Raw genomic sequence first — 21965 nt, 5'->3', positions numbered from 1 at the left:
AGAGCGGTGCGGGGTGTGTTTCAGTGCAGTGCTGCATCTTCGAAACAGCCCGGCAGGCCAACCTCGGACGGTTTTGGGTGTGGAGGCCTAGCGAAGAAGGAATTGGGCAGGCGTCCTCTTTTAGCTGATCCCCCGCTGGCGCGAGCACTGCTTCTCTTCGGTGCCTTCTGCCTCTCGGGATGTGCAATTATTATCTCAACTTTGGAGTGTTTTTGCTGGCGTGGTGGGGGCTGGCGCGTTCGGAGCGCCGGGGACTGATTTATCTGCAGGCTGCTGTAGCAGTGGTGTGTCTGTTTAAATGATGAGGGAAGGGGGGGAAAAATCCTCAATGGCCCACCCGGCTATTCAGTGGTGTATGAATGAAAGCCCGTCCAGTCGCACGTGCTCCACCTCTTCCCAAACCAGAAAAAGACAGTTGACCCTTCAGATCCTGACTCGGGAGTTATCTGTATTTGTGCATATAATTTCATGGACCCCCCTTGGGCAGAAGGTTTGTCACTTTGGGTAAGGCTTAAAGGACCGAGCCCCTGGTCTTCTCTCTTAAGGTTTAAATTAGCAGAGAATTCGCCCTGATCTTTCTCCTGAAACTTGGATGTGTGGTTTTTTGTTTTTTAGGGCTGTCCTAGCCCCAGTAGCAACATTTTAAGAGTCATCGTGAAATGCCTGATGCTGCTAAACTGGACTACTTATGTTTGCAAAATGTCAAAGGCACAAGATGAGCTCTTTGCGCTGGAGAAATAAGGTGTTGACTTTCTGATTAGGGTGGTACAATCCTAGCAGAGGAATGGCTGGTAACTCTAGTCCACAATTAAGGAACGAGAGGAAATGGCTTTTTGTTAACACTGCCTTCTTTGTAAACCCCCCTGTGTGTTAAATAGCTGGTACTCACCACACATTTCGTACCCTGGCATTTGTCACTCGACTAGAAATGAAATCACTCCAGGTTTAAAAACACACACACAAAAAAGCCGAAACCGTTTTGGTTTCATCACTCTTGCTGTCTGAATTTTGCAGGTTGCCCAGCACACTTGGGGGTTATTTCCTCTGGCATTGGTGGTGACGAGGGTTGTGCTAATGGAGATCTGGAACGGCCCCCTGGTTTGGGGGGGCTGATCTTCATCGTTGTTAGGGGCTGGACGGGACCTTACCGGTCATCGGGTCCAACCCCCCTGCGTGTGGGCAGGAAAGACTGCTGGGCTCGGTTGCTGCAGTCCGTGCAACATAAAAAGTATTAAATAGATGAGCGCGTTGTAAACACTTTGCAGATGGAAGATCTTCAGTTTAAGGACTATACGGTCCGAGGACCAGCGTGTTGAAACCAGGGGCGGTTTTCCCACGGACGCAGGCTCTGATCCCATAGCGCTTGCATGCAGGTGCCCCTTCGTTGCCCCTTTTGGAGTCGATGCGGCTACTGGTGGGCAAGCCCTTTGCCCGTGTGCAACAGGTGGCAGGCATGGGGACTTCAAAGGGGGCAGAAATGCAGGCTGTATCGGTCCATACGGCACGCTGACTTTGGGGTCACTAAACCCCCCCGGCTCTGTAGCTTCCCCAGACCTGTACGGAGGCCAAAGCGATGGCAGCCGCACAAGCATGGCTCTGTTCCCTCGAGCAAAGTGAGTTTGAAGATGACATGTGACTAGAGCGAATGTTTGAATTGACTTTAAAGTTGGAATCCCTTTGGGGAATGAGTTATTTTGTGGACGCAGAGCCTGTGTTGCTTGTTCCAGCGTGGCCAAAGAGGGCAGGGCCTGAAAGCGGCTTTCCAAATGACCACTTTTTTTAGGATGAGTTTGCAAGCCAGCTCCATTTCTTACCGGGTAGCCATTCACCCGCAGCGGACTGGAGCCAGGAGGGAGGGTTTGGGCTGAACGGACATGGAAGGCAAACCGCTCTCGACCACAAAGCCGATCCCACCAGACCCAGGCTTCGAGCATGTTGGCTGGGCAGGCAGCGGGAGCCGGCTCTGTGATGCCAGCCTGCTGCCTTTTCCAAGTATCGACTCCGCTTGCAAGAATATCAGGTGGAAAAAACACACAAATTCTTACCTACCCTGTTTTAGAGAAAAAAACCAGCGCGCTCCAGTGTTTGATTCAGTCTTATATTATTTTTTTTTGGTTTGTTTTCTTCGTGTGGCTTTCTTTAAAACGTTTTTCCTTTGCTGACCCGTGATCTCTAAACTTCTAGTTTTAGTCCCTAACAGGCAAAGTATAAATCTGACTGGAAGGTGCTACCCCAGCATAAGTCTCCAAAAGGCTTTCTAAGAAATCATTGCTGAGTTTGCGTGGTGAGAGAATAGCAGTGAAATTATTGTCATGGATTTCCTCAGAAAAAGGGTCCCTGCGTGTCTTTTGGGGCGCAGAGCCACGCTTTGATTAGCAATGTTGCAGGTGTCACCGTGGATGTGCGTGTTGCGGTATGAGCCCTTGAAAACTATTACTGCATTTTAAGTCAATTTATTGCAAATTAAATCAGTATTATCTGATTAAGACGGGTAACATTGCAAGCAAAAAAAAAAAAATCCCCTGTTAGATAAAACACGCAGCCACGTGCAGATCTGTGATGTGTGCCCTGCATAACCAAGACACCCGCAAAGATCAGCCAAGCGGGGGAGAGAGAAACCCAGACAACCCATTGGGGCTTGGATCCTCAAACTCCTGTGGGGCTGGGAGGGAGCGGAGATCCACCGATTGACAAGCCTATCTCTGTGCTAATGCAGGCGGCGGAGGCAGCCGTGCTGAAGCAACCTGTCCCAGCCCAGCGTAAGTTCAGATCTGTACAAAGTCTGTGCTTGCTCCCGATTTTGAGATCGGCAGCAAAACTCCCGTTGATGCTACTGGAAATGGCATTGGGCCTGCAGACCACCCCGGCAAGGGCTGTAAGATGCTCATTAGATGACTTGCCTGATGAGAATAGCTTTGCTCGTCGCAGGTGTGAGAAGGGGTCGGCAACCGGGAACACCTGAGCTGTCTAGCGTGGCATGCTAGTGTGGTCTTTAGTAGTATTTTTTTTTTTCTTCCCCTTCACTTGGTGTTGTGGTGTGGCTCTTACAATCCCAGCTGCTGGGAGCTGTCAGGGCAGAGACTCCACGGAGTCGCAACTAAAGGTCAGACGGCAGGCAGGCACACCGGCCCCACGCAGCAAGCAGCACGGAGCCTGGTGCTCCACTTCTCCCTATGGAGTAGGGCTCTCTTGGGGTGCAGCCCTGCCTTGGGCTTGTGCCGGCTGTCTGCCCGCCGGAGACTTTTACCCCTAGGTCCATGTTATACTGGGTTTGTACTTGAAAATCCTTCGCAGGGGAGCTGGTTCAGGAAGGAGCTAGGAGGGGCAGAATGAACTTGCACTGATCGTACTGGGCTCCCCAGGCTGTCTAGGTTGGGTTGTGGTAGGATGTGCAGGATAGAAACTGGATGAACCACGCCGGCGACGAGATGCTGGTGCCTTTTGGAGTTGGGGGTGTTTTCATCCAAGTGCTTTCGTGCCCTCCCTGGCCTGCGCATCACTTGGTCGGGGTCTGTGCCTCTGTGTCAGACTCAGGTGTAGCATTTCCAAGACCTTGTTCTCAGAGGACCCCCTGCTCCCATGGTCTCCACTGGGCCGCTCAGCCAGGCCGGCTCATGAATTAGCATCCTTTTGACTTCTAGGCTGATGGGTGCCACGTGGCGAGGGGTGGCGTAGCGGGGCTGCTCTGTTCCCGACCTTTCCGACGCGCCAACACCTTGCTATAGGAAAGCTCACCCCTTGCTGCAGCACCATTCGGAGAGCGAGCCTCCACCACCAAAGCCTCAAATCCCAGCTTGAATTGATCAGCGTAACAGCTGCACGTGCCCAGCTTTCTTCACCCTTTGCATGGGGACCTGACCGCTCGCAGGCGAAGTCCGGGATCTTTATCTCTCCTCAGCAAACTGCAGTAAGGGGCCGGAAGGGAGGTGGTACCTGGTTTTCTTGCTCTGGGAGAGGGTGACGGGAGGAGAGCATCTGTCCATCTGCATGGCTCCTGCTACTCCTGCAGGAGCTGAGCAGCAAGCGCTGAGCTTGGCAATGCTTTAGGTCTTACCCTGACTCCCTATAGAGTCAAACCTCGGGTCTGCTATGCCCTAAGGGCACTGGCCCATTTTTAAGGGGGTGGCCCAGGCACCTGGCGAGGCGGTACCATTGCACTGCTGAAGGGGGTATGGTAGAGAGTCCTCAGCTGGTCTGCACCTTGTCTCCTGAGGGCACCTGGGGGAGTTCCCCGCGTGCAGCCCTGGTGCAGGTGGGTCACGGTCGGTGCCCGGGTGGGAACGCAGGAAGGCTCTCTGTGCCAGGCTTCCTTTGCAACGGCTTCCTCCGCAGCAGTCGCCCACAGCCTCCACCAGCATTTCTGCAAGCGGAGGCCCTGAGCCGGGCAGAAACCTTCACGAGGCCGCCTTAAAAATAACGAGAGGCAAGGATTTGTCGGGGTGGTCTCTTGGACCAGCTCTTTAGTTGGGAGAGAGATTAGACCAGCTTTGGGGCACTGGGTACCCTTCCTCGGGGTCTGGGAAAGGAGGAGATGCAGCTTGAGCTAAGTAGCAGATGGATCTGGGGCCTGTGTAAAAACTCCGTGCATAAAGAAAAGCGGCCCGCTTAAAGGAACGGAGAAGGGCTGCAAACTGGGAGCAAAGAGGCATTATTAGGGATAGCGAAAAGGCAAGAGAAGTGCAGTCGAAAGGACAGCCGCTCATCGGGCTTTCTTTGGTACTGCACTTCTCTTACCCGATCCCCCACAAAAATCCTTGCCACGCACATTTCACAGCTACGTCATCCCTCCAGCATGAGGTTTTTAAAAAATAAGTTTTTGTGCCTGTTCTTGGCTTTGGGTGTTTTTGGAGCCCTTTGCAGGCCCATCGGCCGTGCTTTCAGCTTTTCTCTGCGATCGTGAGACCAGATAGCGTGGGGCTTGTGATACCATCAGAGGAGTTGGTGCCGCTGCTTTGTGAACGGCCCTGCCTGCTAACGGGTACCTGTGGGTCGGTTTATAACAGACGTGTTGGAAAAGGATTTCTTCCTGCTCTCACTTTTTAATCCTCCGGGGGAGAATCACCTTGCAGTCTCCTCGATTCCAATAGGAACTGGAAGAGTTAGTTAGCTTTGAGCTCCCTAGCTTTTATGGGCAACTCTTTGTTATCTCTCGTGTTGCTTTCTTTCCTCCTTGATTTCACAGTATGTTCCTCTTGTGTTTTAAGGAGTGAAGAAGGCCCTTGGTGACTTCATTCCCCAAAGGTGAGACGTGCCAGGGAGGCCCCAATCCTCTGCTAAGGACCGTGTAGGCAGAAGGACTGGCCCAACCCAGGCCTTTGTACTTGCTTCATTATTTGGAGAGACTGCGTGCGTCTACATGAGATGCCAACTGTGCAATAGCCTAATAACACTGCACAGTAGTGTGCCAGGCAAAACCTGTGCCAATACGCTGCTGCGCAGTTCAGTGAGATGCAGTGCATTGATTTAGTACTCGGTTATCCAAGCACTAAACTTAATGCGCCGTAACTACGGCACGTTAATGAACGTGTAGACGCATCCAGTGAGTGGAAGTGCTTTGCATGTGATGCGATACCTGGAGGGCCTTCCCCCACCTGCCATCAGTGTAATGAAAACCGATCTGTCGTGATCTGCTGGTGGGGAGAGGGAGGGGGAAGAAGTTGTCTGCCGTCTACACGTATTTCATGTCTGATCTGAACAGTCCACACAGAACAAAAGCTGCATTAGGAAAATGCCCATTTACTCCGAGAAAAAGGGGCTGTCTCTAGGAAGCCAGCTCGTGGCTAGGGAAGAAGCCTAGGAATCCCAAAAGTGGTGTTTTATTCCTTATTTACCACAATTCATGATGCTGGTTGCATTGCACCGTCTTCTTTCTGCTTTTATTTTCCTATCTGGAAAGTAGTGTGTGTATAGGAAGCTAAGGGGCAGGGGCTGGAAGTCGAATGTTAAAATCCCCATGGACTTCAGCTGGAGCAGTCAGGCTGAGATGGAGCCATTTTCAAAATCCCACTTTACAAAGCGGGTTGGGATCATTAGAAAAAAAAAAAAAGTGAAAAGTCTCTTTATTTAAAAAGTGCAAAGTCTCTTTATTATGACTCCCATTCAATTTAATAAAGAGACTTTGCACTTTTTTTGGAGTCTCCTGACTTCTCTAAACGGGTGTCTTTCCACATGGCTAAACGTTTGTGCCTAGGTAGCTTGCTTTTTGCATTTGGGGAAGGGGAAGAAATAAACCTGAGCTGCCCTCTGCAAAAAGAGCAGCAGAGGAAGTGAACTGGCCAGAGGAGGAAGCTGCAACAGATAGCGCTCGGTGCCTTACGGCAGCCTTGAATTTGATAAGTCACAGATTGATGGGGCAGGCTGGGAATAGCTTTAGATCGGTAGCTAAATAAGGGCCAGCCTCTGAGCTGGGAATTAAAGTAAGTGCTCGCACTATTTGTAAATGAAGTTATCTTAAAATTGGATTAAGTGGCTGAATGGGGCGGCTTCTCTGCTGGCGGAGTCCAGACTGGCTGGGGTGTGCAAGGTTACTGGGCCCACTGGGGCTGGTGGTTGAATTAAAACGGTGACCAGGCCCATCCCTGTATTCAGCCGGCTTTCAGACAGATTGGTTTCAGTAGTGCTGATGCTCCAGACTAGGCAGTATTTGAAAGACCTCTTGGGCACCAAATCGTTGGATTAAGTCTCCCGTTTGGGGTGCCACGGGGTCTGGAGCCGAGGCACTTAGCTGGACCTCTGACTTCCTTAAGTGAGAGAGCTCGCAGGAGAGGGAGCAAACGCCTGCTGCAGGGGACGCGCCTGCCTGCGTCTGAAAGGAGAAACGCGGGGTGGGTTATCCCGCAGCAGCGTGTTGCAGAGTTTCAGGGGCTTTAGTTTGAAGCAGCCGGCGGTGGCTTCCGCTGCAAACGTGCCATAGGTGGCAATTCCCGCATTTCCATTAGTCCTCAAGCACGGCCTTGCTTTCTGCCGCCTGTCGTAAACCCTGCTTGTTGGCCGCGCGCGTGAACTCTCCCGCACCAGGAGCTCCGCTTGCAGTCGGCGCGAGTCCCCGAAATAGGGCTGCGCGCGGGCTCTTGCTTTATTTTAAGATGTGTTCGTCAGTCCTCCGCCGTCCACACCTGGCGCTCGCTGTATCTAACGTTACTGCCGAGAACTGCGCGGAGCTCACCCGCTTCTTGCATTGCTGGCAGGTTAAAGGCGCCGGGGGCTGATCTCCCCATATACGGCGTATGGGTCTGTAGGGACAGAAAATTTTGGGAGCTGGACGCGTGGCGTCAGTCGGCTTGGCTCCCCTGCGGACGGAGCAGCTGGCTGGAGCGAAGAAGCTGAGGATTGGGACCTCGGGTTTCCAAGCGCTGCTTCCCACGAGGGGTTGCTCCTCGGGGCGTTAAAAAGGGGATTCGTCACCTCCAAAACGGGTGCGGATCTGCCAGGTGGGATGCCTGCACCTCGGACTTCCTGCTGTTTCCCAGGGGCAGAGATGCCAGGGGGTCACCGGAGACGGGGAGCGAGCTGTGCCGGGGTATCCGGCTTGCAGACAGCAGCTGTCCCTCCAGCCTGGCCGCTCTCTAACCCTCCTCCTTGGCTCCCCTGAAATTCCTTCTCTCTCAGCCCTCCACGCCGGGTCGAGCGAGGGCTTGGGTTACGGCAGCAGCATGCAACAGCGCATCCTCCCCTGGGCTAAACTCCGGAGGAGGGGAGCACTTGGCACAGAGGCTTGCTTTCGGGGCCAAGCCTGACACGAAGCGTGAGCGTGCGTGTGCTCGTGCACATGCTGGTCGCTCCCGTGTTGCCCTCGGGGTGAATGGACGCAGAGCGCTTCCTCTACCACTCCAGGCTTCCTAAGAGGTGTTTGCACGCCTGTCACGGCTCCCGTGCCCCCTTCAGTCCCATCTTGCCTGCCGTAACCCTCCGTTGGGTTACTTCCATGGGCTCGGCAGAGCTGGAGGCTAGCATCCTGATAACGTGGCCGGTGGCTTCCTTGTCTCACGCCCCCACCTTGCAGCGTCTGGAGTAGCTCGGGCTCTGGGTTGGGGTGGACGCTTCCATCTCCCCTCTCCTCCCACCCTGTTACAACCTCTTTGGACGTGTGCTTTAAGCAGGGAGTCAGACTTCCACGAACGTACGGTTTAAATGGTTTCTCTTTCGGAGGCAGGGATCTTTGCAGGCAGTTTCCTGGATAAAACGACGCATTGCAGCCCTGGTGCTAGCGGGGAGGTTTGCACCCTGGCCTTTGCAAGAAGGGGTGAGGAGAAGCTGAACCGTGTCACCGACGTGGAGCCGTCGTCCACTACGGGATGCGCATCACCTCTGCGTCTAGGTAGGACAGGCCTGGGTCGTGGATGGGGCGAAGAAATGGCTTGAGGCCGGGCAGGGATGGGAATCCCATTTCCTTTGTTCCCTGGATTTGTAGTGGGTGCACCGTCCTTTCTTGGCCGTCCCAGAGCAGAGCAAATGTGCGAAAGAGCAGGTGCAGGTGCAGAGTTTCACAGCAGAAAATCGCACCTCCAATGCCTGGTTAACACCTTACCTTTCTTTTTTTCTTTACGTGCATGAAATGACTCGGTTTTGTGGTTGTAACAGAGAGTTTGGTAAGGACTTCTTAATGCGAGCACTTTTTTGGTGAGGCCTGGGTCCTGCGAAGACTCGCGTACAGGCTGGAAGTGAAGTGGCTTGCACACATCTCGGCGGGCTCCATGAATACAAGTTAGCCCTGTGCCCTCCCCAGGTGCCGCTCCAATCCTTTCCCTGACCTGATCTGCCGCCCTGCTTTTCTGCGCCCTGCCCTGTGCTCCCTGAATGAGCTTCTGCTCTGCTTCCTGCTCCCTGCTGTGTGCTCCCTCTCTGCAACGGTGCTACCTGTCCCCAGGCTGCCACTGCCCTGCACAGAGGCTGCCCGTGCTGCAGGTCGGCCACCCCTGCTCTAGACGATCACAGGCTTTGCCCGTTAATAGTCCCTGATCCTGAAGGGTACAATGTGCCCTCGGCTTTGGCTGGGCTTGCGGGCTGCTCTCCTGTGACGCCCGATGCTGCAGTTGGAAGCAGGACAAGTTTCTTGTAAGACTGGGAGGGAAAAGGCCTCTTCTCCCCTGCAGCGTGAGGACTAGCCACGTGGTCCAGCAGACACCCAGCCCTTTGATAATGCACATGTAGCTCCTGACTGCCAGCAGTGCTGATGTGTGAGGAGCCCAAATCAGGCCCCATGGAAATCAGTGGAGAGCTTCCCTGGAAGTTAATGGGAGTTTGCTGCCCAGGAGCTTTGCTTTAAAAATGGCTTTATTTTTCCATGTATTATAGCAGCCTGTATATGCTGCAGGTGAGGGCTGCAGTGTTCGTCCACCTGTCCATCCCTGCTTCCACCTACTCTGTGCCCTGAAGCAAGAGACAGCCCGGAGGTGGGAACCTCGGACATTTTAGAGAGCTGTACCTCTGCCCTCTTGCTTTCTTCTCCCATAATTGTTTCCAGGTTTTGGTTGTGAACTTGGGTTCGGCCAAACAGCCCACCTGGCCTTGCTCATGGCTGGTTTATTTTTCCTGCTGTTTGCTATGCGGTTGTGTTTGCTCCGCACCTGGATAGACGTGCGTGTGCATTCATCAAAAGCAGCGCTAGGGCATCCAAGTGGATTTAGGAGCTTACGTGCGGTTCCGTCCACCCCGTTCAATTCCTCAAAGTTCATCCATGAATCTGCTGCTGTAAGACCATCCCCTGACCCTTAAAGTTGAGTCACTAAAACTCAGCAAGGAAAAGGATGACCGCCGGCCTTTTGCACTGACTGTTTTTAAGGCTACTTGCACAGGCTGGAATAGGGTCGCATGTGGTTGCGCTTTAAATCCATTTACCCACCTTGCATATGCAGCCTAGGTTTGATCAACATTTTTCATTTGAAACTTTTTTTTCCCCCCCCGCCAGGAACATTTTTTCCCCCAGAATATTTAACTTCTGACTGTCAGTGGAAAATTAGAAAACCAGTCCCCCTTCCCCACCCTCTTTCTCTTCAGTAGCAAAAAAAAGAAATTGGAAAAATGAAAAAAATGGATTTGCCTGCCCCACACCCCCCCAAAAAAAGCATGCAATCTCTGAAGTGGTTCGTATGAGCAGTTCACCACTTTCCTTTACAGATATTGTCTCTCCCGTGGGGTCCTCCCTTCTGTTTCCTATGAAGCACAAATCAGTGGGGTTTTTTTTTAATTTGTATTTTTTTGCCTTGCATTGCCCGTGCCATTAGCACAGCTCAGCGAGGTTCGTTAATCAAACAAAAATCTCTCTGTGCCAGAGAGGTGTGTTTTAAAAATAGACTTCCAGGCTGTTTCCCTCCCGATAACGTGGATGTAGATGAGATGTTGAGTGTTAACTACCCGAGTGACCCCGTACGGCAAGAATTGTTATCGGCTTGTCACATTATGTTAAACTGATAAGACTAATGTTTTTTTCTTTTTCTTTTTTTTTTTTTCCCCCCTTAAAAGAGCCTTTATAACCATAACACTGCTTGGCTCCCAAACGCCCTCTGGATGCTCCTGATTTAGGTAGTGATGCACAGCTTTATAGGGCAGCGGGCAATAACTTTTCAGAGCGGTGGGCCCACGTGGCTGGTTTGCTGACCTGGCTGGTGCTGCTTTTCCCTGCCACCACTTCTCCCCATCCCCTAGCTGCGGAGTGGGTGCATCTCCCCAGCTGTCCGGTCCTGGCACGAGCGCTGCCGGCTCCACGGGCTGCATGTTGCTGACCCCTATATAGATGATACAGCAGGGTGCTCAAGGGCAGCTAAGCATGGACCTCCAGGATTTTGCTGTAGCCTACACGTCATATTGTGAAGGTGCCCAGGGGAAAACACTGGCTCAATGGAAACAGGTGATAACAAACTTCAGAGACACCAGGATTTTCCTCCTGAAGCCACGCTTCGGCCCCTGGGGGTTTGACCCTGCCCGCACGGTGCTGATTCCAGTGGCTTTGCTGCAGCCAAGCCCGATCGTGGGGGCTGACCCCGTGTCTGTGGACAGCGGTGGGAGGCCTGTCACTGACTGCATTGAATTGGATGCCGGGGGGTGGGAAGCGTGCAGGGGGACCGGTTTCCTTCCATCCTCCTGGCCCAGCAGTGTGGCTGGGGGGCCACAGGGACCTCATCTGTAGCATCCCAGTGAGAGCAGTGCTGGCTGGGCCCTTACCTCCCCTTTCCCCAGGACACCAGGGGCTGTTTCCCCTGAAGATGACCTCAAGCTATTGCAGTTGCTCACTGCAGCTGCTTGGCTCCTATCCTGTCGCCTGCCTGCTGTGCTGGGAGGCACGATGTAGCCTTCAGCGCGGGGCTGGATGTTTGGACCCTTCCATGCTCGTGGCTGGGAGGTGTAGGCTGCTGCTCGTCCTGATCAAGCATTTACATCTCTGATAACAAGGTGCACTTTCAAGTCCCAAACAGCCCCCAGCCCTGCTTTGTGCATGGTCCGGTTTTACCCGCTAATCGAGGGGACAGCGTCCGCTTCGCTGCGCTGCGTTTCCAACGGTGAGCGGTGTCCTTGCTGTTGCTGCAGGTTTACGTGGAGTCTGACAAAGCCAAAGGAGATGGAGTGGGTGGGCGTCTTTATCTTTTGCCGTTTGTTGGCTTTGCATGCACGGCAGTGCCAGGTGTGTGGTCCACTTCACCCTCTGGCTGATGGTGCCTGCCGAGCGAGCGCATGGCAATAAGACCAGAAGCAGAGCTGAAATGTAAGCAAGCAGGTAGGGAGGTGCACACACACACGCAGCAAGTGGCAGAAGAGAAGAGCCCTGAGAGCTCTCTTGTTGTTGCTTTTCACTCCTCCCAAGAGTCCTCTAACCATGCCCCGAGGGTGGGGGCAGAGGCAGGCTCGGACCAATTCTCGTATGTTGTTATTTTTTAAGTCTCATCCGTGCAATGAAGGGGACGTCATATTAAGAAATCCGTTATCGGAAGCCGGCCAGCTTTTAAAAGAAAAATGTTGGGGTCTTTTTAAGAGACCTTCTCCATGCCCTACAGAGGAGGCATCTTGGATTGTGCATCTAATCACCTTTTGTAATAAAAGTATTGCAAACCAATTGGCTCGGTGTCAGCTGCTATATATATATAATAGATGCTTCAAACCTTGCCCAGGAAGATGGCCTTCATTTTTAAAAGTGCATGCTATATTCAGCTATGCATCAGGGCAACAGCTACAGCAAAAACAGCTGTCCAGCCAAGCTAAGCAGTCTTTATACATGATCTATAAGAGATCCCACAAAGAATGAGTATGTAACAGGAGGGAGCTGCTCGAAGTGGCCTCTGTACCAGTAAGTATAGTAAGCCTCTATGCTAGTAACAGGTGGCCTGCATCACTACTCTTCAGCCCGTGGCCCAGTTTTATATTTCATGCAAAGCAAATGTTGCATTAATATAACTTTTGTGTTGTGGCTAAAGTGCGAGGCTCTGCATTCATTATCTGCAAACGGCACTTGCAACTTTCAGTTTGCCGTCTTTTTATGGGAGAGGGTAAACACTAGGAGGTCTCTCTGGACAAGTCGCGGCAGCTGGAGGATACTGGTTTCTCTACCCAGTGAAGGAATTTCATCAGAGAGGCTATTGTTTCACTGTGTTCTCTGCATTTTGGCAACTGTTCTTCAGATTAACCCTTTGGAGAGAGGAACATACTTTGCCGTGCCCAAAATAATTTCAGAAACCTAACCGGGTGCTTTTGCATTGCTGGAAGTAAGCACTTTGTGGTCATGCCCCCATATGAGAAAAGGATGAAGGAAGAGGAGTTCACTTCTCCAAATCCCTGCGAGAGCCCAGTTGGGTGTCAGCACCGATATCCCATATTTTCTTATTAAAATAAATGTGTTCACTTGATTGTTCTGAGCTGCGTCCGGTCAGGTCGTCGGGCCGTATTGAAGGGGTGCTGCCCGTGGAGTGCAAACCACTGCCAAGGTTTGGGAACGGAAGGCGCCTTATTCCAAGTTTAAGGGCAGGTTCGTGGCTGGTGCAATGCAGTTGATTTTAGCAAGGCCAGGTTTGCTTGGTAACCTCTTTTGCTGGACTAGCTGTAGTTGGGAGAGATGTTAGATTAGCTTTCAGGCCCGAAGCGCCCTTTCTCAAGTCTGGAAAATCAGCAGGTGCAGGCAATGCCGAATACCAGGTAAAGGGATGACTTTGTTTCACTCCATTTGGTAAAATAGATGCTGCAAGGGGACACGGTTTTGCTGGCTTTGCTTCAGGCTGCCTTAACCCACCATACGGCAGCGCTGTAGTGATGGAGGCAATGTCAGCGGGGTCGTTTTTGTGCAAACTGGGTGCTGCTTTTTTAGCAGGCTGCAGTGTTGACTAGGCACTGATTTAGGGCTCCTTGCATGCGGTGTGAAATCTCGAGCTCTTCATCTTTTTGTAGAAGACCTTAGTGACTGAGCTGTGTGCATCGAAGGCTTCTCCAGGGGGCCTTGTCCTGGGTGAGCCAGGGCCAGCTACCGTGTTTTCAGACACGCTCTATTAGGCAGAATGGATCTTGGCACGCTTTCTTCCTGGGTGCGTTCCCCGAGGGTCAGCGTGGCTGGTGACTGCTGCCTCCCTCAATGTGCTGCTGCAGTAACACCTTTCGCCTTTCGTAGAGCCTGCATCCAGAGACCCCTCTCACAGCAGGGACTGCTGCACTCCCTTTCCTTAAAATCCTCCGTTTTAAAGAAAGGGAGGATTTGCTGCTCCTGAGCTTGCATCTGCTGATTCATTGGAACCGTTTCATCTGTTTGCTCCTATCCCACAATAAGTATAACTAAACTGCGGTAACTGTTTCATTCCTGGGTTGGCTGCCACGACTTGCTTCGGACTTGCCCCGGGATGGGCAAACCCGACACCGTTACGGTGGGTCGAGCTGAGCCAGAATAAACTCTTCGTCTCCCTGGTTAAGCTGGTTTGTTTGTCCGTGCCCTGAGAGAGTACCGTTGCTGCCGAGTACCCATCCGAGCAGGGGGCATACAGAGGGCCTCCGGCCTGGCTGTCCAGCCCGTGTCTCCCTACACCCAGGACTAGAAGGAGGTGCAGCAGGGGTGGCATGGTGCATGGGGAGGTGCCACCTGGCATGAAATAGCCAGAAATTCATGGGCCCAAGCCCTGCTGCAAGATCATTGTTTAAGAAAGCACAATCTCTCCTGCTTTAGGGAAAAAGTAGGAGCGGGGGGGGACGTTGATGCTGCCAGTGACCTTTGAAATACCTGTGCCCTGGGTGGCTTTTGGGGCAGGCTCTTCCTTTATCCCATCCTCTCGTTCGGCTGCTGTCAGCGTAGCGGGGCCCATCCACCAGATGCCCGTGTCGCCTCTACAGGTGCATCCCTTCCAATAAACGTCTCGGCAGATCCATCCTAGCAACATCTGCTGCAGCCGAGCCGAAAGAAAAGAGAAGGCTGTGCGGGTGCCTAGTCTCAAAACCACGCTGTTTTCTGAGCTCTTTGCAGCGGAAGAATTGCTCTAGTATTTTCCCATCGTTAAGAAACGAGAGGAAGCCAAGAGCTGGCGTTTTCCAAGGGGGGGTGGGTTGAGTCTGTCTGACAAGGCTGGGCACCACTGCTGCGGGGCTCGCAGCCTTTCTACACCTCTTGCGTGTCGTGGTAGTGTCATTGAACCAGCGCGGTCTCACGGGGGCTGCCCCTGCCTGGGTCTGAGCCTTCTTGTGATCGGCCACGAGAGCACACCGGAGTGGGGAAGAGCCCGGCCTCGCCAGCAGCCCCGCTCTGGGGCTAGGATGGCTGCGGGGGGGTGCATTTTGCAAGCTTGCTTCGTCATGGAAGAACGAAGCGCTGTTACAATAGGAGGCATTTCCCTCCAGGCATCACCTCTGACCCGGGCCATTCCTCTCTCCCTCTTTGTTCTGCAGAGGAGACGAGGGCTGTTTTCCTGCTCTCAGATCTAGCCCAGGCAGGAAACTGGTTTGGAAGCTGCTGCCGTGCGTTGCTGCTTCTTGCGTGCCCGGTTTCCATTTCCTTCTCCCTGCCTCCATCGCTAAAATTGCCTGCAGCGTTGCGGCTCGTGGAGCAGAGGAGCGGTGGGGTGGGACCCGGGCTCTGCCAGCCAGCAGACACCCCGTGCTGCAGTTTGCTCGGTGCTGCATAGGGGTTTACCCTGTCAGTCTCAGTGGGGCTCTTTACAGCAGTGGTTTTCCATCTTTTTAGACTTGAGGCACCCCTAGATCGACTTGAAGCCCCCTCTTGGAAAATGCCAACTCCGTTTTCACTCTTTTTTTGATTACAGAAAAATAATAGAGCAGTTTTTCTGTTGCAAAGAGCACAGAGAATTGCATCTCTGGGTTTATCTTGTGAACCGTGTTTGCATACCAATTGTGTGGCAGCCCACGGCACCCTTAAAAGGATGTTTAGGTTCCCCGGGGTTGAGAATCACTGCTTTACAATATAGCATTAGGCCACGTGAGCAAATGGCCCACCCAAACTCCGGTCACAAGTGGCAAGCCTGAAAGAAAGTGGGGAGTGCTCTGATACCCTGGCTGGGGCTTACTGGCTCCTTTCTCCACCAGTGCTCTTGCTAGATCAGGTAAGTGGGGGCCTGATTCTCTTCCCACCTCTTTATATTCACATCTCTCTATGCAGGAAGAGTTGCAGGGATCACAGAGAATCCTGTAGATCATAAAATTTTAGAAAAGTAGGGCTGGAAGGGACTTCAGGAGGTCACGTCAAGTCCAACCCCCTACTCAGTGCAGGACCAGCCCCAACTACATCATCCCAGCCAAGGCTTTGTCTAGCCAGGTCTTAAAAACCTTCAAGGATGGAGAGTCCACCACCTCTCTAGGTAACCCGTTCCAGTGCTTCACCACCCTCATAATGAGAGAGTTTTTCCTAATATCCAACTTAAACTTCCCTTGCTGCAACATGAGCCCATTGCTCCTTGTTCTGCCATCTGCCCCCACCGAGATCAGCCCAGCTCCATCCTCTTTGGTGCCACCCTGCCAGGAGTTAAAGGCTGCTATTAAATCCCCCCTCAGATGGTGTGTGTAAGTCGGGACGGCCTGGCTGCCTAGTCGTGACAAGCTCTTGGCTGGGATGGTTTAGTCGGAGATGATCCTGCCTTGAACAGGGGATTGGATAGATGTGACGTCCTGCGGTCCCTTCCAGCCCTTCTTTCAATGATTTTGAGATGAGGTCTTCCCCAATTTCCTCCTTGTTCCTCCTGAGCTTTTAAAATGTGCACGCTATTTGTTGCACTGCATTATATAATGTATTTAATTCATTTTTTTCCACGCTCCAGGGCTGCTGCTGGTCACTTCTAATGGTAAGGAAGAATTTTTTTGCCCCCTTCCCTTCAATGCACAACTTTGGCTTCTGGCTTCCCTTGGGGTTTTCCTTTCTCCAAGGTGCCAGGTATTGGGCAGGGCATGGCACTATCCAAGGATGCTGTAAAGCCTTTCAGGGGCTGGTGGGTAGGTCTTGCTCATGTACAGTGTGGCGGTGCTTGCCAGATCTGGAGCCAGGAAGGAGTTTGCAAGAAGCCTTTGCTGTCCTTCCTGAGGACCCAGTAGGGTCTGTGCTATGCTGCTACTGTCCCCATCTGCTAGCCCTATGGGACAGAAACAGTGACATGTGGCTTGCTCAGGAAGGCTGTATTGGCACCAGCGATGCAGCTGAGTCCTTCCTTATGTTGGCGATTTCTGCAAGAGGGGCAGAGGCTGTGTGGGTACCGATGTCTCCTCTGCAGGGGTATTGCCAGTTTACAAAGCAGCCCGGCCCTTGGCAGCTCAGCCCAACGATGGGGAGAACTGCAAGTTGCTCTTCACACCCGTTCAGTGCAGCACGGTGATGCAGGGGCTTGCACTGGAGCGGCAATGCCCACTCGGCCCAAGCAGTGCAGAAGAGCCGAGGTTGGGTTGGCTCCAACGTGGAAGCGGGTAATTTATCCCCATCAGTGAAGCAAGGTCTGGATATCTGCGGGGTCTGGATGCAAACCAGGTCTGGTTTCCTGCAGGGAGCAGCTGCATGAAGGGGGTGACACCGTCACATCCTCACTTCCCTGCGTGGAGCCGCTGTTTGGGGTGGGTTCTGCCGGTGTGACAAGAAGACAGGAGGTGTAGGTCTGCATTGCTCCACTGGCTTTTTAATGCAGGACAAGCTGTCTGGTAGATAACTGGGACTCAGGAGGTTTCCGCTCAGTCGCAGGCATGGCCGCAGGGAAATCACTTTATCTGCCCCGTGCCTCAGTTTCCCAAGACTTGCCCGCACCGGCATGTCGTACTGCTAAAATCCATTAATAACCGACTGAGAGGTGTGTACCTACTAAGGTGTGGAGGTAACTATATGGCCAGAACACAGCACAGCGGAGTTAAACTGGTTTAAATCTGAACTATCTAGGAGCAGAATTTAACCCTAAAACTAGTTACCTATTGGTTCTGCAAAGTCTAATAGAGTGGTTAGCTATCCACATTGCATGGTTTTGGTTCACTTTGGTCTTAATTTCTACCACTTTTTTTGGTTGTTGTCTGTGAAGAGATTAAAAACCTGTCCGTGGCAGCGTGGATTAAAAAGTAGTAATCCAGCAGTTAAAAAAAACCCATCATTTTCTGTTTCAGAATATCTTTGGGGGGGGGGGAGGAACGCACGTGGGATTGTTTGTTGTTGCAGTTTTCACCAGGAGGGCACAAAAAAGCAAGCACGAGGATCGCCGAGTAAATTGGAACCGGAGGAATGTAAAATACTAAACTAAATCCAACTGCATTAAAGTGTTAGTGGTGATTTTGTAAGAGCTTAATTTTTGCCTGCAAAGTCAAAGCAGTACGGTTGCATTACCAGCGGTAGGATTTAACAAGTCACTCTCATTTTCTTCTAACGTTGCAGCACTGCAATAATGCAAGGTCAAGCCAGGCATCATTCATTGCTGTTTAAATGCCCGCTACGTTCCACCTCTCTGCAGACTTGCAGTCGGGGAAACAATACTTCTGTCTTAAGGAAGAGCTGGACAGGAAACGAGACCTCTGGGATCTGTGCAGGCGACATGCGCGTTTGCTTCCACTGGTGAAATTTGGTTTCGTGTGTAGCTTCCTCCGCCCACCTCCCCCAAAGGCCCGGAAAGGGACTTGCCCAATTTCTTGGGCAGCTTCAGCAGCCCGTTGGAGATGTTTTAGGTGCTGCTTCCCCCCGCTCCCAGTTTCACACTGGTGCTGAATAAGCCGGGGAAAACCAGTGAGAACAGTGACCCACGCAGGATCTGGTCCTCAGCTACACCTGAGAAGGTGAAAATGGTGCTTGCTCGTGTGTGTGTGTGTGCGTGCATCCACAAGGAGACTGTTGTACACTGCCACTTGCTCTGGGAGTGTGTGTGCATGTGTCCATGCACAAGCAGACTGTTGTGACTGCCACTTGCTCTATATGTGTGTGTGTCCATGCATAAGGAGGCTGTGGTGTGCTGCCCTGGTACCTGTACATGAGCTGGTTCTCCAGCATCGTTGAGTGCAGCCGCACGAGAGGGGCAGCCGGCCCTTTCCTTAGGCAGGGCGATCGAGCCCGGAGGGGCACGGGTGTACGTCTGAGGGTGCGATGCTGGCACCGTGCAGTCTGGAGGTTTCCGGCCCATCCAGGAGAGCACAAGACAACTGCAGACTCTCCCAGAAAAAGGGTGTTTGTACCCGAAAGCTTGCAAAGAGCGTTTTTTCCAACTCTTGAGTTGGTCTAATAAAAGAGATCTCATTTCCCTAAAGAACCTTATCCGGACATCAAGTGATTAAGGCACCGCTCTGGTCTAAGGAGGGCGCTGGGGGCTGCTCCGAGCTGTCTGCTCTGCACCTTGCTGGCTTGGGGGGCACGGGGCAGGGCTGGTTTCTTGCTGCCCTGCTCAGGAGAGGTTTGCGGTGCCACGCCAGTTGACTGCTGTTTTTCCCTAGAGGTTTGCCTCGTTTCAAGTCAGAGGGGACTGTGGTATCCCCTGCACGGGGCAGAGATTGGGGCAGTTACTCCTGCCTTCGGTCCATCTCTGTCCGTGCCCCACCGGGGTTGCTCCGGCCAGCGAGACAGAGCAGGCAGTCGTGACCACCCGAGGACCAACTTCGTGTGCATCCTCTATTGCACATGTGACTTTTTTGCTCATCAGCCGACGGCACCACAAGAGCCTTCCTTTCCAGGAGGCGTTGCATCTTCAGAGCCGAGACGGACGGGCCATGCGCAGCTCCTTAGAGTGACAGAGTCACAAAACGAACACGCGGCCGGCCGTTTTCACACGGCGGGTAATTAAGATGTGGAACTCGTTGCCACACAATGTGCTCGAAGCTGACAGCTCAGCCAGGTTCAAAAAGGGATCAGACACATTCTTGGAGGATGCTGCTGAGCGTCCGAGCTTCCTAGACCTTAAATGCTGGAGGCTGCGAGCGGGAGAGGAGCAGGGGAAAACCCTCCTTGGACCCAGTTCACGCTCCCTTGCAGCATCCGCTCTCTGCCCCCGTGACACAGGAGATGGGGCAGGATGGACCTGTGGTCTGAGCCAGGCCACGGCAGCTCGTCCGTTCATAACCAAGCAGCCGGTGTGAGTTGGGTGCCTGCCGGGCACCCTTCCTGGCACTCTTTCGTTGCCCTTTGCCTGAAGAAACAAAGATTTTGGTTTCTTGAGAGGCAGAACATTACAGCGTTAGGCTCCTCTGTTGCTGTAGTATGTAGACCTGAGTTGAGTGAATAGCAGATGTGCATGAAGGTGCAATTCAGGCTGAACTTTAAGGGGGACCCGCACTAGCGTGTCGGAGGAAGGGGGTGACCGCTGGAGCTCCTGCCATGCCTGTTCCTGCAGCGCTCACTTGTAGGCCTACCGGGAGTGTTGTGTTTGGGCCGGTGCCCTGGTTTGCTGGCCCTGGAGCATCCAGTGTGGGAGCAGACTGACTGAGAGAGACATGGTCTTTTGTCCTGATCCCCATCATTGACATGAGTGATCCCTCTGATCCCTGGCACATCACATATCCACTTCTTACCTTCACCTCTTCGCCTAGGAAGGGGGGGAGCAATGGCTTTGAAGGCAGTGCCTCTCTGTTTGCTATCCTATCTGTGTGCGATTCATCAGCCCAGGGAGGTTGCCTCCTGTCTTCTTGTCTCTCCAAGCTAAGCCACATCCGGGGATGCTTTTATTGCCATTAATTTAAAATGGCCGAGTACAATATTCTGAAACCCTCCTTCCACTTCATTGTCCCCCAGCTCCATGGGATGAATTGTATGGCTTTTGGTAAAAGTGGGTCTAATACCGCAGGGGTCACTAGGGACCACCTAGGGCACATCAGTAAATGGCACGTGATCCGGCTCCTAGGAGGGAAGCAGACAATGCAAACTCCAGATCTGCATCGTTCCCTATTTGAACAGCGAGAAGATGGCTGGGGTTTGGTTGTTGGAGGAGCTGCAAATGTAGTGATAGTATCAGGGTTGGAGTTGATGAATTAAACAGTCTAATGTGAAACAGCAGAGTGCCATAAGATCTAAAATTAAATCTGTTCTTAATTACTGCTTGGTAATCTCAAACACTAAATGGATGCGCGTAGGAGAAATGAAGGGCTGTCGTGCAAGCCTTACCGTTGCCATTTGGGAACCTCCCGGATGTGCCCGTGGCCAAGGATGCTGTTGAACGCGTTGCAGCGTGACACACCGCGAGAGCAGCCTCGAGGCCCTGGGGAGACTGTAAATTGGGTGGCAAACAGGGCAGTGTTCAGCGTATGGACCCGGCAGTGCTTGTCTGTGGGTGATGGTTTTTCTCTTCTAATTTTTTGGCTAGTGGGGGAGAGGTAGCATAACTAAGGGGTGGCGGGAGCAACTGGGGCACCAGCCCTGGGTGCTGATTGGGAGGCAAGGCACAAAAAAAAGCAGCTGCCTGTCCAGTTACGTCTTGCAGGGAGTCGGGGGGAGTAAGCAAACTCCCCATGAAACCAAGGGTTGCCTTGTAGTTCGTGCCTATAACGGGGATCCCTGGTGCTATTGTCATACCAATGCTGTCGTCTCCGAAGTACTTCTCCGGCATTTCCTTTTAGGCCTGGACATCGGAGCTTTGAAATGTTGCCGTCGTCACGTGGGGAAAAGGGGTTTGTGGAGGTTTCTCAAATGAGTTGCAGTTTTGCATCCTCTTTGTAGTTGAGACCTAAGATCATAGGAAAGCCGGGCGGGAAGCGGCCTCAGGAGGTCATCTAGTTCAGCCCCCTGCTCCAGCGTGGTGCAAAGAACCAAACCAAGTGTCAAAATGACGTTTCCCACAACAACAAACCAGGAGGGTGGTGAAGCACGGGAGCAGGTTATCCAGAGAGGTGGTGGAGTCTCCATCCTTGGAGGTTTTTAAGGCCCATCATGCCTGGGATGATGTAGCTGGGGCTGGTCCTGCTTGGAGCAGGGGGTTGGACTAGGTGTGACCTCTTGAGGTCCCTTCCAGCCCTAATTATCTATCATTCTATGATTTTCTACATTAAAAGTTTATTACCCTCTTAAGATGATGTGTGGTATAGTGGTGTTACCGGCACTCGCTAGAGATGCCCCATATAAAACTTGTTCCCACCCTCCTTTGAATAATGCAGCTATGTGCACAGCGCACAACACCATCGTGTCGCCAATTTGCTCTTTTTATGTAGGTGACGCCTTTCGAGTCGATTGGGCAGCTTTGCAGCTTGTCACAGGGCACCGCCGTTTATCTTGGGAAGGAATTGCGTGTTGAGTCCAGATAGCAGCGTCGCTTTAAAGTTGAGCCTCTCTGATACCGTGTCTATTTTTGGCAAATACACTGGTTTTCCTAAGAGAGATTTTCAGCAGTCTGCCATTATCTGATAGCAACGTTTAATTGTATTGGCTCTACGATTGACTCTAGTCTTTCTTGACTATGCGCTAGTAACTGTTAATAGTAACAGATGAGCATGAAAGGTTCTGCATTGCTCTTTTGCCAGGCTAACCTTGTTGTACAGGTGGTGGTGTTAATTCCTGAACTGTTGCTTCGGGTTTAATCTGTAGCTTTATTGGTTCCTTAATTATATTCGAAAGAATTCAAAAAGTC

At 52.4% G+C, this 21965-nt stretch overlaps 1 protein-coding gene across 4 annotated transcripts in view; it reads left to right on the top strand.

Moving 5' to 3' along the window:
- Positions 1 to 21965, top strand: part of SAMD4A (sterile alpha motif domain containing 4A) — a 172663-nt gene that overhangs the window by 2001 nt on the left and 148697 nt on the right. Inside the window, exon 2 of one of the 4 annotated variants that reach the window (XM_025203509.1) lies at positions 16227 to 16250. The exons of the other annotated variants lie outside the window; for them this stretch is intronic. Coding sequence (XP_025059294.1) covers positions 16227 to 16250 — 24 coding nt within the window. The remainder of the gene's footprint in view (positions 1 to 16226; positions 16251 to 21965) is intronic. 4 annotated transcript variants of the gene reach the window in all.

This window comes from Alligator sinensis, unplaced genomic scaffold (assembly GCF_000455745.1).
Source record: "Alligator sinensis unplaced genomic scaffold, ASM45574v1 scaffold50_1, whole genome shotgun sequence".
Classification (NCBI taxonomy): Eukaryota; Metazoa; Chordata; order Crocodylia; family Alligatoridae; genus Alligator; species Alligator sinensis.
This window is presented reverse-complemented; position numbering and strand designations above follow the sequence as displayed.